The sequence below is a fragment of the Enhydra lutris genome, unplaced genomic scaffold (genome assembly GCF_002288905.1).
Source record: "Enhydra lutris kenyoni isolate GAN:26980312 unplaced genomic scaffold, ASM228890v2 scaffoldscaffold56, whole genome shotgun sequence".
Lineage (NCBI taxonomy): Eukaryota > Metazoa > Chordata > Mammalia > Carnivora > Mustelidae > Enhydra > Enhydra lutris.
Genome location: NW_019154140.1, coordinates 4,734,588 through 4,758,461, shown reverse-complemented (window position 1 = coordinate 4,758,461; position 23,874 = coordinate 4,734,588). Strand labels below are relative to the sequence as shown.

Genomic DNA, 23,874 nt, shown 5'->3' with positions numbered 1-23,874 from the left:
GAAAATACAGCTCTCCATAAGGAACTGATAAATGTAAATTCATTATTGTGATCTTCGCATATTCACTTAAAGGGCTATATTAGAAAAATATTGCACAGCAAATGTATTTTTCATTGGATGTCCTTGCTAATAATCAACTGAAAGAACCACCCTGGCTATTTAAATTCAAGAATATAAGACAATCCAACAACTTAGAGATCTAATTGAAATGCTTTCTCACACTGTGTTTCAGAGGACAATAGGAAGAATCTGCAATGAAGTGTTAAAGCCTAATCCTAAACAACTCTCCATACTAAGCATTTGCTAATTCACTTATCAAGGTTCATAACCTTCAGACTTTAAAAGACTCCTCTCTCAAGATACCCTATTCTGCCTCAGTATAGTAACTGCATCTTAAAGTCATTAAAATTTAGCTTCTCTCCTTTTTTCAACCAAGCTATGATTAATCATGTTTCCCTGCATCCCAGAACCGGGAAGGCAGTGGGCTTTCACATCTATCTTAGTAAGTTAAGCATTTTTCAAGACTATCCTGGCTGGGTCTATTTTTTTTTTTTTTTTTTTTAATTTTCTAGGAAACTCTCATATAGCCAGGGTTCATCGTCCATTTCTGGCAAGATATTATTTTTTTTTTTAATTTTATTTTTTATAAACATATATTTTTATCCCCAGGGGTACAGGTCTGTGAATCACCAGGTTTACACACTTCACAGCACTCACCATAGCACATACCCTCCGCAATGTCCATAATCCCCCCCCCCCAATTCCCCTCCCCCCATTAACCCTCAGTTTGTTTTGTGAGATTAAGAGTCACTTATGGTTTGTCTCCCTCCCAATCCCATCTTGTTTCATTTACTCTTCTCCTACCCCCTTAACCCACCATGTTGCATCTCCTCTCCCTCATATCAGGGAGATCATATGATAGTTGTCTTTCTCCGATTGACTTATTTCGCTAAGCATGATACCCTCTAGTTCCATCCACGTCGTCGCAAATGGGAAGATGTCATTTCTTTTGATGGCTGCATAGTATTCCATTGTGTATATATACCACATCTTCTTTATCCATTCGTCTGTTGATGGACATCTAGGTTCTTTCCATACTTTGGCTATTGTAGACATTGCTGCTATAAACATTCGGGTGCACGTGCCCCTTCGGATCACTACGTTTGTATCTTTAGGGTAAATACCCAGCAGTGCAATTGCTGGGTCATAGGGTAGTTCTATTTTCAACATTTTGAGGAACCTCCATGCTGTTTTCCAGAGTGGTTGCACCAGCTTGCATTCCCACCAACAGTGTAGGAGGGTTCCCCTTTCTCCGCATCCTCGCCAGCATCTGTCATTTCCTGACTTGTTAATTTTACTGGCTGGGTCTATTTTATCTAGCAAGTTTTTTTGCTGACAGCAGCATTTTTCAAACTTTCACAATAACCCTAAAAGTAGATATGCATGCTGGGGGCTGGTGAGGCCAGGAGTAGAAAGGATGGGACAATATGTGTTTAATGTGTTTGGAAAATTCCATAGACTGTCATAAGACACATTATAAGTAAATTAATTTTGAGAAGTGTTGCAGAAAAGAACCACGTTTAACTCTTCTAACAAAGTTTCCAAACTGTATTTAAGTCAGAACACTATTTCCCATAGCCCACCTAATTAACAATTTGAGAATATTGGCCTAAAGACCTTTGTGAAAACAACCAGTCCTCAGCCAATCATGCCAAATTGCGCAATGAAAGGACTTGATATTTATTTCTTCAGGAGTATAAACTCTTCCTCCTTCTAATAATGATGCAGAGAAAAGACTGGACTGAGATATCTTCCTTAACTAAGGCTGCAGTTTGGAAGGCTGACTCCTCCCTGCTGGGCAGTAGGGGAATATTCCTGAATTTTCTCTGAATATTACAGAGAAAGCTCCATATTTTGTCCATGTTACGACTTCCTCTGCTCTTACAGGCAAAAGTAAACCCATTCCTTGGATGTTACAGGTAAAGAAGCAAGGAAAAAATCGCCTTCATTCTAAATGCTGGATTATCATCATCATTCAGGAATACCAGTCCTTTCTTTATCTGTAGTCAGAATGTTGCTCAGTTACATATCTCTTCACATGTTAAGATGAGTTAGAGTGAAGGCAATTTTTATTAGCCCTAACCTTTGTAATCATTATTTAAAAATCACTTACAAATGAATATAGAATTGGCCAAACCAAATCAAATCAAACCAGTTTATTGTCAAAATAAGACTCCAAATAGTGACAAAGCACTTCCAGGAGAATTTTTCATAAAGATATGATCCTATGCACATCTCACTGGAACCCTCTCCTTAGTCCTAAGCATCCTTTCCAAAATAATCCCTTTTTCTTAACCACACATAATAGTCACACAAATGTGTATCCAAGAACACCCTAAATTAGAAAACACACTCTAAATCTATCAAATATGTTCATCTACACAGTTCACCCTGTTTCTGTCATGAGTATATCTATTTATCCCCACTAGACCCTATTTCACATGGTTTAAAAAAAATAGAAAGGAAAATGTTGCTTAATTATTTAAGCAAATAAACAGAAATGCTAAGTTCCACAGCTTAGGGAAAAAAGTGAACTCAGAGAGGAAGTTGTAAAAAGTTCCTTCCAACATAAAAATAGAAGATAAACAGAATTTACATATAAAGAGAATCTACATTTAATCTAAAATCTTACAAGACTGTGAACTAATGATGGACCTACATGCAAATAAATAAAAGAAGTGCAGCAATACTGTTTATCAAATTCACCAGGAACTGGAATTCTCTATTAACCTGCTCTTCAGTAAGTTGACGGTTCAATGAAAAGTACAACCCTAAAGATACAACAACATTTTGAAGTACTTTCTGAATATGACTCTCTTGTCTTATATTTTAAGTAAAAAGTTTCCCAAAGAAAACAAAAACACTAGTTTGAAAAGATAAATGAACCCCATATTCACTGTAGCATTATTTACAATAGCCAGCACATGGAAACCACTTAAATGTCCACCAACGGATGCACAGATAAAGCAAATGTGGTATATATACAATAGAATATTATCCAGCCATAAAAAAAATAGGAAATCTTCCCATTTGTGACAGCATGGATGGACCTTGAGGGCATTATGCTAAATGAAATGTCAGACAGAAAAAGATAAATACTACATGATCTCACTTACATGTGTAATCTAAAAAAATCAAAAAACAAAAAACACCCTGAGCTCATGGATATACAGAACAGACTGGTGCTTGCCTGAGGCAGCAGGGTGGGGGGGGGTAGACAAAATGAGTGAAGGAAGTCAAAAAGCACAAATTCCCAGTTAAAAAATGAATAAGTCAAGGGGACATAATGTATGGCATAGTGACTATATGTACTGTATATGTGAGAGTAGCTAGGAGAGATCTTGAAAGTTCTAATCAGAACAAAATAATAGCTATGTATAGTAATAGATGACAGCTAGACTTATTGTGGTGATCATTTTACAATACATACAAATACTGAATCATTACATTGTACACCTCAAACTAATACAATGTTATGTCAGTTATATCTCAAAATTTAAAAAAGGTGAAAAAAGAATAATTCACATTTATTTGAAAACGTGATAAAAAGATTATCCAATTTTCTGATCAAACCAGACAAGTGTGCTTGCCATTTCTGTCACTATTTGCCCCGATCTCAAATCTATCCCACACACCAGTTTAAGATTAATGTTCCCCAAATATCATTTTGATCAAGAAACTGTTCTGTCAAAAAAAACAAGTAAACAATACAAATCTCATATTCTCACTATATACAGAATGATAAGGTCAAATATCTTGATCTGATTTTCAAAATTCTCCATAATATACTACCAAACACTGGTCTCCAACTTACCTTACCCCAATCACACACACAAACCCTCTGAGGAAGCAGGGTTCACGAATTGCGCATACCCTCATTTCCTCATACCTAAAAAGAGCTCTACTTTCCTTTTTTTTTTTTTCCCCATCTGAATCCAACTGGTCTTTTGGTGCCAAACTTGAGACCTCTTCCATAAACTCCTCCCTACCCTAAAACCAAAGTGATTTCCTTCTTTCCTTATTTCCAATGGCCCTTCCTCCAGTGATCATTAATTCCAGTAGCCACACATTAACTCCTATGCACTAATAATCACTGTGTTATGATAATGTGGCTACAAAGCTTCATAAAACTAAGTCCCTATTTCCTTGAGCTCAAAGTGCAATATGGGAGACAGACCTGAAAGAAATATATTACAGTGGTGTCTGTAATAGAGGTATAAATGGGAGGAAAAGTGGGATCACAAGGATCACTTCAAGCTTTTGGGAAGATAAGAAAAGGCTTTTCAGAGAAGGTGACATTTATGTTAAGTTTCAAGGATGGGTAGGAGTATGTCAGGCAAAAAAGAAGGGAAAGGAATTCCAGGCAGAGAAAACAGCACATGCAAAAGCAGAGAGGCGAGAAAAACTTGGCATGTTTAGACCACTATAAATAGATGAGCATGGCTGGAGTTCAGAGCACATTAACTAAGTCTACCAACACTTACTGGCTTCCCATTCACCAAGCCTTAAAACAAATGAAAAAAGCGTGGTATCTCTTAAAAGAAAGTGCAAGAATATGGCACCCAACTGGTTGGCACAATTAATTCACACAAAACAAGCAGTTCTGAACACTTATTATGTACTATGTACCTAAGAGAAATAAAGAGCACAGCTCTTGCTCTGAATGAGCTAACATCGTAGCAGGAGAGAGTCAGGTTTTGGTAGACAGATTTTAAGGTTTAATCCTTAAGACAAAACACTAGGAGAAAACATACTACAGTATTAATTGTGCTCAGTATTTCTCCCTTCTTTGTATTTTTAGATTATGTACAATAAGCAAGTGTTTTCTTAGATTGTGTACAATAAGCAAGTGTAACTCTACTTTGATAATTACGGAAAATAGTTTATAACTGAAATAGTACAAAAGCTGACAACCAAGGGGTTCTCAGTAAGTCTCTGAGTAGGTTTCTGCTACTTAGGAGTATCAAAAATTTTAGATGCATAACTTTAGATACCCCAATATGGCAACTTATCACCACCTTAAGAGCTATGATCTTTGTTGGTACAAAACACCATCATTTCTCATATGGATTATATAATTAGCTCCCCAAGATGTCTCCTTGCTTCTGCCCCTGACGTCCCCTTTTCATCTATACATAACAAAGCACCTAGAGAGATTCAGGCAATGGTATATCATCCTCAAGATCCTCCAATGGCTTCAGCATAAGGCAAAGACCTTACAAAGGCCCTACAAGGTCAGCTACCAGCTCTGTATCTCTGATTTAATCATCTCCAACTTCTCTTCTCTTTACTAACTTTAGCCACAATGGCCTCCTCACCGTTCCCAGGTATGCTCCGTTGCTGTCTGTTCACTCTTATCCCAGATATCCACCTGGTCTTCTCCCTCTCCTTTGAGTCTTTATTCAAACACCACCTTCTATTATAAAGACTTTTCCTGCCCACTCTATCTAAAAATGTTACACTCTCTCCATCCAAAAACCACCTCCTTTATTTGCTTTATTTTTCTCCTTGTACTTTTCTAATACACTGCTTTACTTATTTGTGTAATATAAGTCTCCTTTCCTGAACTCCAAAGAGAAAGATTTTCCTCTATTTTCATCACTGATTTATGTCCAGTGCATAGAACAGTGTCTGGCAAATGAAAGATGATCAATTGCTATTCACTGAATCGAATAAAGGGCAGTATTCTGCCTAATGGTTACAAGTTTGGTCTCTAGGGGCAGAAGACTGTGATCAAATTCCAGCTCTACCACTTTGCATTGTGTGACCTTGTGAAAGTTACTTAACCTCTCTAAATCTTAGTCTCCTCATCTATAAAATGATGATGATGGTATCAATCTTATAGGATGGTTTTGAGGATCAGAATAATGCAGGATGAGCACAGCGTTTTGCAAACAGTAAATGTTCAATAAATTTTAGCTATTACTATGATGATAATGAACAATCCTGACTCATATGTTTCCACTGAGTTATTACATCACTTCCAATATCCATTTTTTCAGAAATAGTAGTTACCTTGCAAAATCCTTTGATCTTCATCTGCTAGTTTGAAACAAAATCAGTATTACTCTGGATGAACTCTTACCTTTACACAAGATTATATTCTATTGTAGTTTATAGAAAGAGAGAGATGGGGAAACATTAGAGTCCATTTTACCTTTAAAAAAAAAGTGCTATATAAAACAGCACAAAATGCCACATTTATCACAATGTTAATTTATACTCTACAACTATAACTGACTCTTGGTACCTGTTTCATAAAACCACACAAGAAAATGTTAAGCTTAGGGCCAGATCAATGGAATGCTATACTTCTAATACTGTATTTTAGAATTATTCAATTCTTTCAGAATTTCCAAATTAGATTTTCTATTTGCTGAGAGGCCTGCCCTACCCATCTGGGTTCATAAGGATCTCCCCAATGGCAAAGGATCTGATTTGGTTCAACTATAATGTATCAAATATTGAATTAGGGGCTTTAAGAGGTATATAAAAGTAAAAAAAGTCCTTGACCCCAAGACTGTGGCAGTAAAATAAGAGCATGAATTATAATTCGTAAAGCTAAACTCTAATCTTGATACCATTACTTACTAGCAATGGTAAAGGTAATTTTTGTCTTCTAAAAGATAGGTTAATACCTAACTTGTAGAGTTGTAAAAATCCAATAAGATGAATATTTGCAGATTTGAACTATACCATAAATTGTATTGCAGCACACAAATTCTGTTGAAAAAATATACATTAAAGCATTTTTTAAAAAAATAAAAGCCACAATCCCACACCTACCTCAACCATTTGCATACTTTGCTTACTCCCTTCAAGACCTTTCTTCATATACTTTTTAAAAATTTTTAAAAAATTTTTTTAAAGATTTTATTTATTTATTTGACAGACAGAGATCAGAAATAGGTGGAGAGGCAGGCAGAGAGAGAGGGAGAAGCAGGCTCCCCACTGAGCAGAGAGCCCGATGTGGGGATCTATCCCAGGACCCTGGGATCATGACCTGAGCCGAAGGCAGAGGATTTAACCCACTGAGCCACCCAGGCGCCCCATTTCTTCATATACTCTTTTATAAAGTTGTAGTCATGTGCACTTGGAGGAAGACAACATAGTACATCTTTTCTGGAACCAAATGACACAGGTTCAAAGACTAGCTCCTGAACTTACTGTGTGACCATGGGCAAGATTCTTAAACCTCTCTGTCCTATATGCTTTTCTATAACATTGGTATAATAACAGAGCTATGACAGGGAGGTGTGAAGAAAAAAATGAGTTACAGTAAACCATTTAGCACAGTGCCTGGCACATGACAAATTCAGTGAAGAACTAAAAAGCAAAAATCAAATATAAACAGTATTCTGCTTTATAAAAAACTTAAGATAATGTCATAAAGCCAAAAGTACACTTTTGTGTACTTCTAAAGTACCATAAGAAAGATTCTTTTAAAAGGACTCTAGGATACTTTACATTGACTCTGTCTTAAGTAAATCTCCTTGCCATCCTTTTGTCTAGATATTTAATAATGTATAATAGAATCCATCTATTGCTTCATACTTCCAGTAGAGGTCTCCATCTAAAAAATAATGGACCAGCCTGAAAACTTTAAACTTTAAATTAGTATTCCTGGTTATTAAATAAAAAAAATTATCAAATATGTAATTTTAACTTTTTCCAAGCAAAACATTTAAAAATAAGGAATTATTTCTCAAGTAAAAAGTGATTTTTCCCAGTGATTGTTTTACAGGTTTTGCTATGGGTTTTCCAATAATACTCATCTACCTTATAAACATAATCCTTCGAACAGGAAGAGAAAAGAAGTAAGACTGCTGATACAAATGACGCATCAAGTACATAATTATCACTGCTACTGGCCAACAATTTAAAACCTATGCCTTGTAGATGGTAGAAGTCAGTAGAATCACCTTAATGTAAATAAAAATAAAGGTCACATTTTATAGTAGCAAAGAACCCTCTGACAATCTTCTACATTTATTCCTTTTAAGTCGGAATAGAGTAGCTAGAATAATAAAGGCAGCCCTGACTTCTACTTTCTCCTTCTATCATTCAGTAATAGTGATCTTAAGCAAGTTAATTATCCTTATGCAGGCTCAGCAGAAAAAAATATCCTTATTTCTAGCTTACCAAAAAGCATGGGGTTAGATGACTTTCTTAAAAATCCCTTCTAGTCCTAAGAATAGTGATGCTATGAATTGATAGGTTAGGTAGCCATCTCCAATTCTAACTACATACTTCTTGTTCCTAGCTTTAGAAATCTATAAGCTATACTATTAGGCCTCTAAATGTTACATTTGCATATAGTATCTAATGTCTGTCTCAGCGTAGCCCCTTAAATGGGTGAAACTTGGTAATATCTACAAGATTTGATTTGTTCAAGAACTGGCAAAGAAATTATCAAGCCATTTGCTTAAAGCTAATAAATAGTATTGCGTGTATGTGGGCGTATGCGTACTTGTGCACATCCATACATACATCCATTTAAGTTAACCCCCATAGTTAGTAAAGAAGGGGATAAAGAAGGAAGGATGTTCTAAGTAGCTCTCATAACTCACAAGACTTTAATATCCAAATTATATCTAAATCTGAGGATCAGATATGCAATGTAAAAACATAGCATTTAAATTAGTGGTAATGGATTTGAATGGATTCACTGAAACAAGTATTTAAGATTTCTGATTATAACTAAAATATGAATTTGCTTTTCATCTCCACAGGGTGGATAACCTATAAAGAAGACAGTTAGACAAAAACAATTACTTCTTATCTTGAGGATATAAAAATTAAGCAATGATCAAATCATGGTTTATACTAGTTTTAATAATATAAAGTCAAGCAATTAATTAAATTATTGTCTTATTTTTATATAGCATGTGATGCAAGAGCCAGCAAAGAATGAAATAGTAAAGACTTTTTGATGGATAGATAAAACAGAAAAGGTAATCATCTTCTAAAGTTATCATTTAGTATTGCAGCTGTTTTTTTATTTATATGTTAAAATCCTAGAACATGAGAAATATCCACATTCAAATATAAGCTGCGAAATGGGACTTAAAAATTGTAATATTCAGTATTAGCTCCCTCTTGAATACAGATAATAAATACTTACAAAAAAATAAATAAAACTGAATTCTAGTAGATAAAACATATGAAGGGTATCTCTAAATCTGACTTCTAAGTCTAATAGTATCATTCATTCAATAAACAGATACAGAAAAACTATCTTAGTAGTACATATAGAGTTAAGACTACATCAAGAACATATAGCAGGGGACACCAGGATGGCTCAGTAGGTTGAGCAACTGACTCTTGGTTTCAGCTCAGGTCTTCATCTCAGGGTCAGGAGATCAAGCCCAAAGGTGGCAGGTTCTGTGCACAAAGACTGCTTGAGATTTTCTCCCTTTCCCTCTTCCTCCCCCTAGGCCCCTCTCCCTGCTGAAGTGTGTGTGTGTCTCTCTCTCTAAAACAAATAAATAAAATCTTAAAAAAAAAAAAAAGAACATATAACAGGCAGTATCTTAGTCAATGAGGAAATGCCAGAAACATCAAATTAAGGTCATCATCAAGGCAAAGACACCTTCATCTTTCCAACTATTTAAGAGTGGCCAATACAATTAGACCAAAGAAAATAATTAAAAGCATACAATAATTAAAGGCATAAAATTTAGGAAAGAAGTAGAACCACCTCTATTTGCATATGACATCCTAGTATATCCAAAAATTCCTAAAAATCTATGATAAAATTAATACAAACAGTAAAACAACTGGGGCACCTGGGTGGCTCAGTCAGTTAAGCAACAGACTCTTGATTTCACCTCAGGTCATGATCTCAGGGTAGTGAGAGCAAGCCCTGACTGGGCATGATGGAGCCTGCTTAGAATTCTTTCTCTCTTCCTCCTCCTTCTGTCCCTATGCAACCCCCTCCCTAAAAACAAAACAAAAACTGCCTCCAAAAAACAGTAAAACAATTGAGTAAGGCAGATTCTAATACAAAAAATAATTTTCATGTAAATAAATTACAACCAATTAAAATACTAAAATGGAAGAAAAACCACATTTGTAGTAGGAACAGAAATTATAATATAATCTAAGAATAAACTTTAAAAATGTCCAAAACCCGTAAAAGGAAAATTTTAGACTCTTGCGTAACACAAAAAGATTTGAATAGGAAGATTTCCATTGTTCTTGCATAGTTCAACTCAATACCATCATCTCAGTTCTTCTGCAATAATTTATAAACTTAATGCAATATTTATTAAAAAAAAAAAAACCAAAGAGCTTTTTTTCTGGAAATAGAACAAATTGACACTAAAGTTCATATGGAAAAACGACATAAAATAGCCATGAAAACATCCTTAAAAAACCCACAAAACTCTGAGATGGGAATGGCACTACCAAATATTAGAACATGCTATCTATGGAGTGCCTGGATGGCTCACTAGGTTAAGTGACCAACTCTTGGCTTCAGCTCAGGTCATGATCTCAGGATTATGAGATTGAGCCCCCAAATGCACTAATGTGGAGTCTGCTTGTCCCCCTCCCCCACTCCCGTCCTCCCTCCTGTTCACACATGCACGTACATGTGCGTTCCCTCTCTTTCTCAAATAGATAAAATCTTAAAACATGCTCTGTATGCCACAATAATTAAAATATAGTGAGATACCATTTTTTAACCCATTACATTGTTAAGACTTAAAAAGCTTGATAGCACATGGCAAAGCTGCAGGAAATAGGCACTTTCCATATACTGGGGTGGGAATTTTAAATAGTTCTATCCTACAAAGGGAATTTGACAATATTTAACAAAACTACATATGCATTTATTCTTTGATTACTACATCAACACCCATGTTAGTAATTACTCTGAAGAAACATCTCCAAAACTTTAAAAATAGGTTTGCTTAAGGTTACTAGGTTTGCATTAGATTACTTATATGGCATTATTTGCTATTCTGAATGTTGGAACCAACCTAAGTGCCATTATGTGGGGGATAAACTAGGATATAGCCACACAATGGAATATTATACAGCTGTAAAACAAACAAACAAAAGGAATGGGACTTTGTGTATTTATTAGAGTGATAGTCAAGATACATTAAGTGAAAAAAGGCAAAATGCATTCTTTATTTTAACAGAAACTAAGAATGCATACATATATATGAATGCATACACATATGCAGTGTGTATACACACACACACACACACACACACACACACACATAATTTTTGCAAAAAGAAACACAGTAAGGATAACCAGACACTAAGGAAACTGGTTACCAACAAAGCATGGGTGGGAAGGGGGTAGAAGAGAAGTGGAAGTAAAGAGGATAACTTCCAAGAATCTTAAATTATGATTTTAGAATTTTATTGTTATACATATTCATAAATAAATTAAGTCACAAATTAAAGTGGGGAAAATCACAAAATTGAATACAAATGGAAAAAATATGAATTTACTGTATTTTAAGTGAATAATAGTAACAGGAGAAAAAAAGAATCCAACCACTGCAAATTTTTTAACAAAATACCAATATAACTTCAGTCTGAACACAAAAAGAACTGCAAAGAATTTGTAACTCTACTTAGCAGGTTTGTTGTCTGTAGTGGTACAGGTATAACAATTCTTAAACTATATACTCTACATATTACAGACCTGACAAGTTGAGTAAATACACTAGTGTTGGGATCTAGGGTTCGCAATGCAGGAGAAGGAAGACACATGCGTAATATGAAAGAAGGCAATAAGACACTTGTGTGGATTTTTTTATAGCCAGAGATTTCACTATATACAGCACTGTGATTTTTAACATATGTGTATTTGTATTTAAAATAACTAAACTTCGTAACCCTTACTCTGAGAGAGCCTGGAAGACAGACAATCCAACAACAATTAGTGCACCTACCAACCAGATCCTGGTTTCTGGATACCATTCTATGCTAAAAAAACAAACAGACAAACAAACAAACAAACCCACCCAGGACATTCCTTGGAGAAATAGCTAATGCTAGAGATGGGTAAGCAAAATACAAGTTGAGCCTGGAAAATCTTATTTTGTCAGAAAGTAGAGAAGAGCTTAAAAATGGGAATATGTTAAAAATACAGCAGCCAGCTTGAAAGGGCACCTCCTGGCCAAATTTAAGCAACAAAATGCATAATAATAGATGTTAATCCACTGTATAAAATAAAAATATAATAAATAATGAGAATGAAAATACTTCCCTTATCACAGACTGCTAACTAAGAAATGCAGAAGGAATGATAAAGTTAGAAAATAAAGTTAGAAAAAGCACTGTAAATCCATTATAATTAACTGATTCAGGGAAGAATCATCAATGGATGTTAAAATTATTAGGTAAAAGTTTAATGGTTAGCAAGGTATTTATAACCTCTCAAAGTATCCCCACATGTTAATTATTAATGACAAAAGAGAAAATGGAAACTTTACAGTAGAGACACCAGGAGGACATCACCTTAAACCAAAGTTAACATCACCAATAGGAAAAAGTGACATTTGGCCCCCTGCCAAAAATGCTTAACCTGAATCTAATCCTGCAAAACTATCAGACAAATCCAAATTTTATAATACAGTTGGCCTGTACTGCTCAAAAATGGTAATATCATGAAAGGCTGAAGAACCAGAAATATAAAGTAAACGTAATACAAGATTATGGACTTGTGGCGGTGGGTACAATATGCTATAAAAAACATCTTTGGGACAAGTGGCAAAATTTGAATAAAGTCTATACATAATACAGATAAAATGACTGTATCTATGTTAAGTTTTCTGAATTTAGTAACTGTACTGTTGATACATTAAGAGAATGTTTTATTCTTAATATACACCCATATTTAAAAGGACATATCTATAATGATATCAAATGATTACACATAGTAATAATAATATGAATATATATACATATCATCATGTATAAAGAGAAAAATATAAAGCAAATGTGGCAAAATAGTAACAATTAGTCAATAGCCAAAGAAGTGTAAATAAGAGTTCACATTATAGTAAAAAAATTGAACTATTTTTTTAAAAAGAAAACACAGCAAGGAAGGATAATGATTAGGTTTACCATTTCTCAAAAAGATTTTTTACTACCAGACTCAATTAGTGAATTGCAATGTGGGGCTATCACAAATTCAGATGTTTGACTTTTTAATGGTGTAAACTAAAAGGATTATAACAAACCACGTAAGAATATATCACCTCTTACTTGGGAGTGCACTTAGAGATACAGCCTGCTAAGGTAGGGACTTCTTTTTATGAAGTATGAAGTGGTCTTATTTGAGATCAGCTACAGTGAAAATTCACTTCATCTATGAGCCATTATGAAAAGTATAATCAACCCGGACATTATTACTGATGACTTTAAATTTAGCCCCATCTCTAAAGTACTACAAGTAGGTATTTCCTACATAGAACCCTAACTTATAGTGACTTCTTTGTCCTATTTTAACAGATGAATGTTCCTATTCACCACATGTATGTTTCTACTAACATTTTACTTATTCAAAATTAACCAATGGGCTAGGAGAGGAACAAAAAAAATTTCATCTAAAAACACTTCACCATGAATGATATAATTACGTGATAAAAATGATCTTTGTGCACAGAGCAAGTGACCACTGAATGCTATAAAGTAAGAATTAACCAATGACACAAGAAAGAACTCAGAAAGGCTAGAATCAAATTTCACAATATTTCACATATTTCACAATAAGATGTATATGCAAACAACAGATTCTTATAGAACTTTACTTAAATCCTGCTTCATAAAAAGCAACATTTTATTTTGGCCCCATTAAACGGTAAGGAAAAAAATCATTTACTGATAGAAAAAGAAGGTAAACATACCAAGAACATGGAATATACCTGAAGATATTTTACAACTGTGGATTATGATGGGTGATAAATAACACAATGCTTTGTTAAAGCAAGACTATCACTAGGGAAGGAAACAGAAAGGTAAAGGGGGAAAAGTGTGGTCTGAAAATATATTAAAAGAAAAAAACTTTCCTAACTGGCCATAATGACTGATACTTGGCATTGAGAGTTGGATATAACCTACAGCCTTTTTCATTTTTTTTTTTTTTTTAAGAAGTAGCCCATATGCTCCAAAAGAAAAGAGTTTGAGTGTTATAAAGAAATTTTATTCTGAGTGTTATTTTTTCTAAGATTAAATAACAGCAATTACTTCTGAAATTAGAAATGATAAACATAAAATCTCACATATAAAAATGGCTTGAAAAATGAAGACAGTGCATTAAAAAACAAATTACCGTTAATGTTGTTATTTGTATAGGAATTTATAAAATATAAGTTACCTTCCCTCAGCAGTACCGGGACAGACCAACAAAATCCTCACAGAGTAGAAAAACATTCAATATATTCAATAAAACAAATGGCATCTTACTTGGGACAAATAACATAAAGTCCTATATAGAAAAAAAAACCCACCTAGATATTAAGGAAAACTTATTTTTTAATTATTTTTTAAAATTCAAATGACACAAATACAGTTAGGATAAGTTTGAATTAGTAATTCATGTTCCCTTTCATTCCCCTCAACTGAAGTGGAGCCCTTGCTAGCTTCTCTGGGGCCCAGAGACAAAAGTGTAGGGTGTTTCCAGGCTCTGCTTAGCGATGACAGGTGCAGTTTGAGCAGGTGCCCCAGACCAGATGTCACATAGAGGTTTTGTTCTGGATGTAGCCCTGGCCAATATGCTGATGCCAAGTTAAACTAGTTATATCAGCTACTAAATTAGTTTCATTACAATAATTAGATCACCTGTTCTCAAACTTCAGCACACACTAAGAATCACCTATGGCACACTTTTTAAAAATACAAACTATTATTTAAAACCACTCATCAATTTTCACACCACTAAAATGGAACAGCATAAACACGATTATGTCTCATGATTCAGTGAAAAGCACAGCACTACAAACACAAGTACGCCTAAATTACCAAACTCGAATTTTATCTAGCTTTAAATCTAACTATCCGTTTTCAGGGAATAAATACAGGGGATAGAGGAACAAGTTAACTGACACTAGAAGGAAGCAATCAACCAAATCCAGAATTTGGTACAGTCTGAAGAACAAATGACCCCATTACTTCAAAAATCAATGGTATGATAGCAAAAGAAAAAGGGAACTGTCAAGAGACTAATGAGATAAAACCGCCCAAACAAAAGATTCAGCCAAACCACAAAATCTCCCACAATAAGATGGGGTGGACCCTGGAAACACTGACTTAGATACTAATGGAATTATGCATCTATCATTCTGTGGCAACAATTCAGAACGTTGACAGCTATTCCTAGATATCACAAAGAGATTATAGCTCCAGCAACAGGTTAATGCAATGTACTTAGTCAACAGGGTATATATCTTGTAGAAATTAATTAACATCCACTCATTACATAATGAATATGCAAAAATATCAAAGCACAAATGATATTCTTTATATTTTGAAACAGAAAAATATATGTTAGACTCTGATGTTAGCAACACAATTCTTGGAAAGCTTAATGAAATTCATAAATAATCTGAACATTAATAAGAGTGACATTTGCTCTAAATCATCTCTTTGTTCTAGGTCCCCCGAAAGTTTTATTTCCAAGTGAAAGCATCAACAAATTTTATGATAGGTAACCAATACCAGTATCAATCAGCATATATGCATTTTTGTGCACTTCTGAATAAACAATCAATCTGCCTATTTTGCTTGGTTCTACTATGAATAAACAGTACCATGTTACTTAAATTTATTTCAAATTCACAAGCCAATAATTTTGCTCTTCATAAAAACTGTGCTTTTAACTTCAAGCCATAAAATATCTGAAGATAATCTTTTTAACTCCAGGAAGTTTGGTCCTTAAACCAATATTTACTTCTAAACAGCTTTTCCTAATGTCAAAATTCATGATACGGCTTCTCAGTTTTTAAAGTTCTAGAACTGAAGTAAATACAAATTTTTAACAGGACTCTCACAATATTTCAACAAAAGTAATACTATTCCATAAAAGAATGTGATCAATAATTCTGCTATAATTCTTTAGAGAGCTTTGTATAGACAAATTTTAAAAACAAACTTAAATATAAGTTAAAAAAAAAAGGCTCTAGTTAGAATGATGGACAATAGGGGAAATATAGGGCAGTTACTTGCTTCTTGGGAGCTGCTGATTCAAACAAGAATTTTGAGTTAAAAGAAGACTAAGTGGTCAAATAAAATCATAAATTCCTTTGTCATAAAGAATATCAAGTTAACCTATGAACCATTACCTAAGACTTAAAAAAATCTTTATCATGGTCATTTTTGGGTTTTGTTTTTTGTTTTTTGGGATTTTTTTGTCTTCTGTCCTTCATCACATTACAGTTTAAATAGTAGAAAAAATATTGGTAAGTATCTGCAAGGACAGCTTTCTCCATTCTAGACCAACCAAGGCTACTATTTATCTTACAGGGCAACTTTTCTTCTATTTGGACTCAAGTATTTCTTTACCTTTCTTTTATTGTCAATGAACATGAGATAAGTTTAACATCCCCCTATTTCACACAAATATTTAACAAGTATTACCAATGTAATTTTGCATAGCCATTGTTAAAGACATGCCAATAACAGCTCCTAAAATTTTATATTCATATTTACATACCTCTATATAAATATACATAATTACCTCATTTCTTATTTCCTCATTATTTTCCATATTTAAATTTCTCCTCCTTAACCCCTACTTCTTCTAGATCAGAATTTCCCAAATTGTGCTCTAAAGAACTTAACAAGTGTTCCTCAAACACGCGGTTTCACACCACACTCCTGCGATGTGTGGTATTGTTTGGGAAACACCATTTACTACGGTACAGGGAAGGAGATAATAAAGTCTTTCTCCAGGCTGTCTAGAGATCCACATGCACATCAACAAAATAAAGTCTATAAGAAGTCCTGCAATAAAGTAACCCAAGTTTTGCTTTACTGCTCAAATTCATTTGGCGTTTTTTCAAGGACATTTCGAGAGAACAGTATTTTATAAAGCACAAATTGGGAATTTCTACTCTAATTGATCCCAAATATCAGAGTATGGTGATGATGTTGGTGGCAGATCAAAGAAGCACAGACAGAGAAAATCCCCCTTGCTCTGCCCCATACGTCTTCTAATTCCCAATTTGGACAAAATGCATTTTTGCCAGTAAATTTTAGTAATGCCTATACCACTCTGGAAAATGCCAAGTAGACTTCTTTACCAAATATTAATAAAAGCTCTAAACACTTCACCTAAAAATATGTATTGAATACTTGCTCATAGACTAATGTACTTAAGTTGCAATGAATTAAAATGTTTGTTCCTCATTCCTTTTCCAACTTCCAGTATGTTTGGCAATAAAAAAGAGTCACAGCAGTGATATGCTTTTCTACTAAAGTTACAGAGGATTTTACACACAACCAACTATGGAAATACTGACTGCACAACAGTGTACGGGTAGGATTATAAAAGAGTGCTCCTATTTAGAAATAGACATTTTTAGTTAACTGCTAAGGCAGAAAATATAAATGTAAAAAAGCACAAACATTTTTGGGAGTTATGGTTAAGTTCCTAGTTGGTATCCTCAGTAAAATAGATATCTTCAGTGAACGAACTATCTTGGAGTAAGTTAGGTTTATCTCTACTTTGGGGCAAATTTAAGCTGTTTAAACATTATTTCTAAGATACAACATTAACCTGGCCGAGCCCTGATCAGTCTTTCAACTTTCTCTACTTTCTTTTCAACATGTCTGCATGCCCTTTAAAATGTAACAGAATATTAGAAGATATCAAAATCAGGTTTGTTCAGAATGAAAGGATACAGTTTATAATATTACATTTAAAATGCAAATATGAATAATTTATTTAAATACAGCTGTCCTTCCAATCTCCATATTACTTTTATTTTTCTTCCTTGAATAAAGCAAGCAATGTCTGCTTAACAATTCTGTTTAGCAAGTCACAGAGTCAGTATATTACTTTTCTATTACAATTGTGAAGCATTCGTTCACTTAACAGCAAGTGATTCATAAAAATGCTTTCTCTTAAAAGAGGTAATCTACATGGTGTACACTAACTAGAGAACATGAATGTATACATTCTATTTAAGTGATAAATATAAACTCTTTAGATTGGTAAAATTTAAGGGAGGACTTTATTCAGCAAGAGGGGAAAAAAAAGAATAAATTCACAATGCAACTGAAAATTCACTCTGTTGAATACAATGCCACAATAAAGTTGCTATTCTAAAGGTAGATACATGTAAAAAAAATTCAATATTATAAGGAAATCAGTAATTCATAGTTTTGTACAATAAATTTTTTAGGGGCTCCTGGGTCACTCAGTGGTTCAGCATCTGCCTTCTGCTCGGGTCACAATCCCAGAGTCCTGGGATCAAGCCCCTCATCGGGCTCCTTGCTCAGTGGGAAGCCTGCTTCTCCTTCTCCCACTCCCCCTGCTTGTGTTCCCTCTCTCCCTGTGTCTCTGTCAAATAAATAAGTGAAATCTTAAAATAAATAAATAAATAAAAATAAATATTTTAATGTCAAAGATATTTCATCTCCTTTCCAAAAAATCAAGTTTTATAACAGAAATATTAAGTTAACCTTGACTACTGCTGGTATAAGCTACAACAAAATTCTTCAACTTAGTGTTTGAAATATTTACCTAAATCTCCATACCAAGTCTTCAAATTTTTAATGGAAATAAGAGTAGTAAATTGTGTCCCAATCTTTGCACCAAAACAGAACAAAAAATAAAATAAAATTCACTGAGTAAATATAGAACACTGTGTATAGCTATGCATTCATATCGGGCATACATTTAACCATATGTAACTTCCAACCACATTTAATTTCTTAAAATCATTTGTGACTAACTGAATTCATAATAGACTGATTAAATATTTCAGAACATGCGTCAGGAATACAACTTTTTTGTCCAGTTAACAAATGCCCCTAAAGCACATGGATATACTTTGCACTTTAATTTCTCCAACTACAAGAATGAAGAAAATATTACCTTATCTTTTTATAGTGATAGGGATATTCTAGTAATTACCATCTGTGGAAGAAATGGAGATGGACAGGCCAAGAAAGGAACTAAGTGAAAACAAAATATATGGACATGATGGAGGATTAATATCCAATTTTTAAATAGAGTACTCTCACACATTACTAGTAGTCATGAACATTTAAAACATTAAATGCTGGTGTTTAAACAAATCATCAATCACATTTTCAATTTTAAACTTTGAGAAATTTTTATATGCAATCTACAACTGAACAAAGGTATGTTTGATACAATCAAGCAAACTTTCTGACAGACCACTGAACTCAAGTCTCTACACTCAAGACTATGTTTGTATCAAAACGAACAGAAATGTTAGAATATATACATGGCCAGCACACTAGTTTGCTCCTCTTTATTTAAATATCTGCAATATCATGAAGATGTACCATATCTTCATCCTGGCTATACTAGGCTAACAGCCATCCACCCAATGTAATCATGAAATTACAGAGGTATGTCAGCAAATATTAAACTTATAGAGTAAATGAGAACTGATATGTGTAATAGCAGTCGTATAATAGTCAAAGGAAAAGCAATTCTTATTTTAAAAAATTATTCTACCTGTGATTTATAAAACACACTGCATTGTCTGCTCATCAGAAACCATGATATTCAATTTGATATATCAAAGAGGGAACTCACAAAGTCACTTTATTACTATTTCTTACTATAAAGAGGTACTCCTATGGTTAAGTAACAGAATTACTGTGAAAGCTTGGCATCCTGTCTGCCAGTTAAGATTTTTCAGAGGTAGGTGTAAAACCCAGCATAATACATGTCCTCTAATTGTGCAATATTACACCACCATCAAAAAAAAAAAAAAAAATCTTTCAAGGTTGGTAGTACCCAATTTTTGACCAGCATATTTCTCCTGTATTTCTTTACAAGCCATGCAAATCTTCACATGGCTTTATTTTCCAAAACAAATGCTTCAACTTTTTTCCTAGTAGCCTAGCTACAACCCTACAAAAACAAACCTGGAGAGTGACATATGGAGGAAAAACAAGTTTAGCTAAGGACATAGTTCAAAAAGCAGCTTCTAATAGGAGCATAAAGCTCAAATTGATCCGAGAACAATGTAAAGAGTTGCAAACAACCTGAAGCTCTGCATTTAAAAATAGTACTTATAAGTACAATCAGTGAATGATATGATCTCCGGATAGAAATTATAACTGGAAAAACAGTATTTATGTAACTTGCAAAAAAACTGGAATTCTAGACATTTAATTGAATATACTAAAATCCTGTTTATATATTCTTCACAATAACACACATCTCATGAACCACTCATTATCATTCAGTACCTTCTGGATATTAAATATCAATCAATCAATCCAATAAATATCAGGCATAACTTTAAAATGTGTTTTAAACAGTTTAAAATCCAAATAGTTCAAACTGACTACCAAAAAACCAAGACCTGTATTAATCATATTCCTCTCAATGTTATAAATGGAAATGAGCAAATGAATTAGCACCATAAATATAAAATTCTCTACTTCTCACCACATTACTAAATCAACAGTTTGGGGGGTTAATTTCACTTTGTTTATTGTTTTAGACCTTTATTTAAAAATGTACTCTGACACACACTGCCATCACGCACACACTAGAACAGATAACAACTAGCCATATTTAATATTTTCTAGACTTCTGTGTAACTCAGTAACTACCCACAAAGTTCTGTGAACTCCTCAGCTTCAAGCCTGAAGTCAATCTAAGATAGCCAATAGAAAGTACACCTGGGCAATTACTGCATTTCCTACTTCAGAAAGCTGAACTTCACACAGAATATCTACATTTGGATATTGCATTTGGAGCAATGATAAATGCCAAACTCAAACTATGCAGAAGCCATGTTAACTAAAAAAAGGCTATCCCTTTTTTATATCCCTTTAATTATATCATTATTAAAAAGCAATAAATATGAAGAGCATTATTTTAGTTTTAAATAACCACCACCAACTAAAGACCCTCTATGAGAAACTAAGCATTAAAAATAAAAGATGACCTCATGATACATTACAATATGAAAATATTATCAGAAAAAAAATATAAAGCTTAATCAGAAAATATATTACCTAAGCTGCATGACCTATCAACAGAATAAGAAATTTATTTTGTCATATAGAGTCAAAAAAGGAGGGAGAGAATGAAAGGAAATCCAAATCATAATGTTCCCTTTCACAGTATCCTTAATCTTCCTACATATATAATAATCCTTTTGAACGTTTTTATGTCACTCAAAGATTCCAAAGAACTTATTTGAAAAACAATCCTGGTCACCTAAGGCACCAACATGTTATGCTGTGTGGAAACATTCTACTGAGAAACCACTCCGTTACATGATTCAACACAAGAGGTTTCATTTTTTTTTAAATCTTAAAGAATTTAAAAAGGCAAAGGAGTTTCCAAAGCAAAGTAAAAATTTTCCCAAGGGATACAAAGTTTCATTAACTATCTTAACTCTTTTACTAAGCATCACCTCTCTGCCCTTCCGTGGATATCAAGCAATCAATAACAATGTCACAAAAGAATGTTTACCAAGATGGGGGGTGGTGTGTCACCTGTAATGATCCTGTATGAAAAATGTAAACAGTCCTAAAAAAGGTGAGGAAAACTTTCACCTTCCTACAACCCCACTTTATGGATATTTGATGTTTCTCAGACTGAAAAAAACGAACAGAAGTTTAGAAACTGCTTGGTGAGCAAGGTTTGTTTGGGGGGGGGGTGTCTTTTTTTCCCTAAAAACAAACGTCCCCTTAAGTCCCTCAATTCCAAATACTGTGGAAGAGTCACTACTACTCACCGCAAGTAATACTGTTTTAAAGCAAAGGCAGCGTTAGAACAACTTCTGGGAAAGTTGAACTCTTCAACAATTTCTCCCCACTGATTCTTCTCAGAAACCTGTTAAAAACACAGCCACACTTGTCTGAGAGTGCACCATCCAAGAAAACTCTAACCTAACTATGAAATAAATACCCATTCTACAGAGATCTGTAGATACCTCAGGCATCAGTGGGTGTTTCACATCGATCCGTAAGAGTAACTAAGCAAGGGCTGCTTGAATCACTGTGTTTTCACCCGAGAGCCCAGTATTTAATAGCACTTGTTTTGTTTGGGGGGCGGGAGGGGGGTGGTGGGTTTGTTTTGTTTTTGAAGCCCGGACAATAACCAATCGCAAGTCCCTCTGTCGCCCCCTTTTAAATCTCAACGCGGTCCGTTTACACTAAAAAAAAAAAAGTTCAAAAGGATCAATACTGTTCCGGACAGCGACGTCCGCAGGTTCTGGGGGGGCCGGGGCCGGGGCCGATTCCGATCCCTCTCCCAGATCTATCCATCTCCATAGGCCCTTCTTTGAGGCCTACAGCTTCTGCCTAGCCTTGAAGCCTAAGATGGCTATTTGGAGACAGGTCCTGGTTTCTTTTGTTAGCTGTATAAACCGAGGGCGACGGGGCCGAGGCTGTGCCCCCGGCTGCCGGGATCATTTCGCAGCCGATTATCGATGTTAAACCTGCCCGCGCTAATTTTGAGTTGCACGAAAACTGCTCTCAGAGTCTGTGTGTCTCTGTGTCTCCGCCTGTGCTAGAGCGGCAGCGGCGGCAGAGCTGACTCGCGAGCGAGCGAGCGGGCGGGCGGGCGCGGGCGCGGGGCTCGGGCGGGCGCCCCGCACGCCCGCACTCCCCGCCGCGGCGCTCCACCCCGCCGGGCCGGCCGGGCACCGGGCAGGGCGCGAGCCGGCGCCGGGCCGCCCGCCCGCCCGAGCCCCGCGCCCGCCGCGCGCACGCGAGCCACCAGGCCAAAAACAGCCCCGCCGCCGTCCGCCTCCGTGCCACCGGCTGGGAGCGAAAAGAACGCCTTTTGCCCCCGCGGGCCACCCCCCCGGCCCCGAGCGCCCACTCCGGGGTCAAAGGAGACTTTTTGGAAGAGGCCAGCGAGAGGGAAATACAAATTAAAACTTCCACTCACCTTCGCGAATCCGCCTAAAGTAGTGACTCTGGTGTAGAGACCGTGAAGATCCAGCTCCTTCCCACCCACCGCAGGGATTTTTTTAAAAGGCGACCTGCGGGAGAGAGAAAGCCCCGCACTTGTCAGCCGGGACCCCGCGCCCGGCCCGGGCGGGAGAGCCCCGTTCGCCCCGGCTCGCCCCGGCGCTGCCCCCCCCGGTTCTGCTCTCACCCTCTGCTGTGGTGGAACTGCCGCAGCTCGTCCAGGAAAGCGAGTCCCTTTCTCCGCTCGTCCGGAGGCGCCTTCCCCGTCGAGTTTGCCATTATTTTTTGAAAGGAGGTTTTTAAAAAACCCAGATCGGTGTTTTAAAAGCGCCCCCCGCTCCCTGCGCTTCCTACCAGAGCCCGGAGCCCATTCCTCGGCCGGCGGCGGCGGGGCTCAGTCATGGGCCGGCGGTGGCGGCGGCGGCGGCGGCGGCGGCGGCGGCGGCGGCGCAGGGAGGGAGGGGGGGAGGGGGAGGAGGAGGAGGAGGAGGGGAAGGAGGGAGCAGGAGGCCAGGGGGAGAGGAGGGAAGGAGGGAGGGGAATTTCTAAAAAAGTTTAAAGAAATCGGAGCGAAACTAGAGGGGCAGGCGACTGCCGGATCCGCGCGAAGCCGCGGGGCGAGCGCGGCCCCCACCCCTTCCTTCCCTCCCCGCGGCCCGGCTCTCGCCCGCCTCTCAGCGCCGCCGGCTCAGGCGGCTCGGC

The 23,874-nt window shown here is 36.1% G+C and overlaps 1 protein-coding gene across 1 annotated transcript in view; it reads right to left on the bottom strand.

Annotated features, from left to right (window-relative positions):
- Positions 1-23,575, bottom strand: part of LOC111157850 (AT-rich interaction domain 2) — a 160,670-nt gene extending 137,095 nt beyond the window's left edge. Inside the window, exons 1-3 of the mRNA XM_022519543.1 lie at positions 23,360-23,575; positions 23,150-23,243; positions 21,990-22,087 (exon numbers count right to left, since the gene is read on the bottom strand). Coding sequence (XP_022375251.1) covers positions 21,990-22,087; positions 23,150-23,243; positions 23,360-23,451 — 284 coding nt within the window. The 5' untranslated portion in view covers positions 23,452-23,575. The remainder of the gene's footprint in view (positions 1-21,989; positions 22,088-23,149; positions 23,244-23,359) is intronic.
- Between the last annotated feature and the right edge of the window lie 299 nt (positions 23,576-23,874).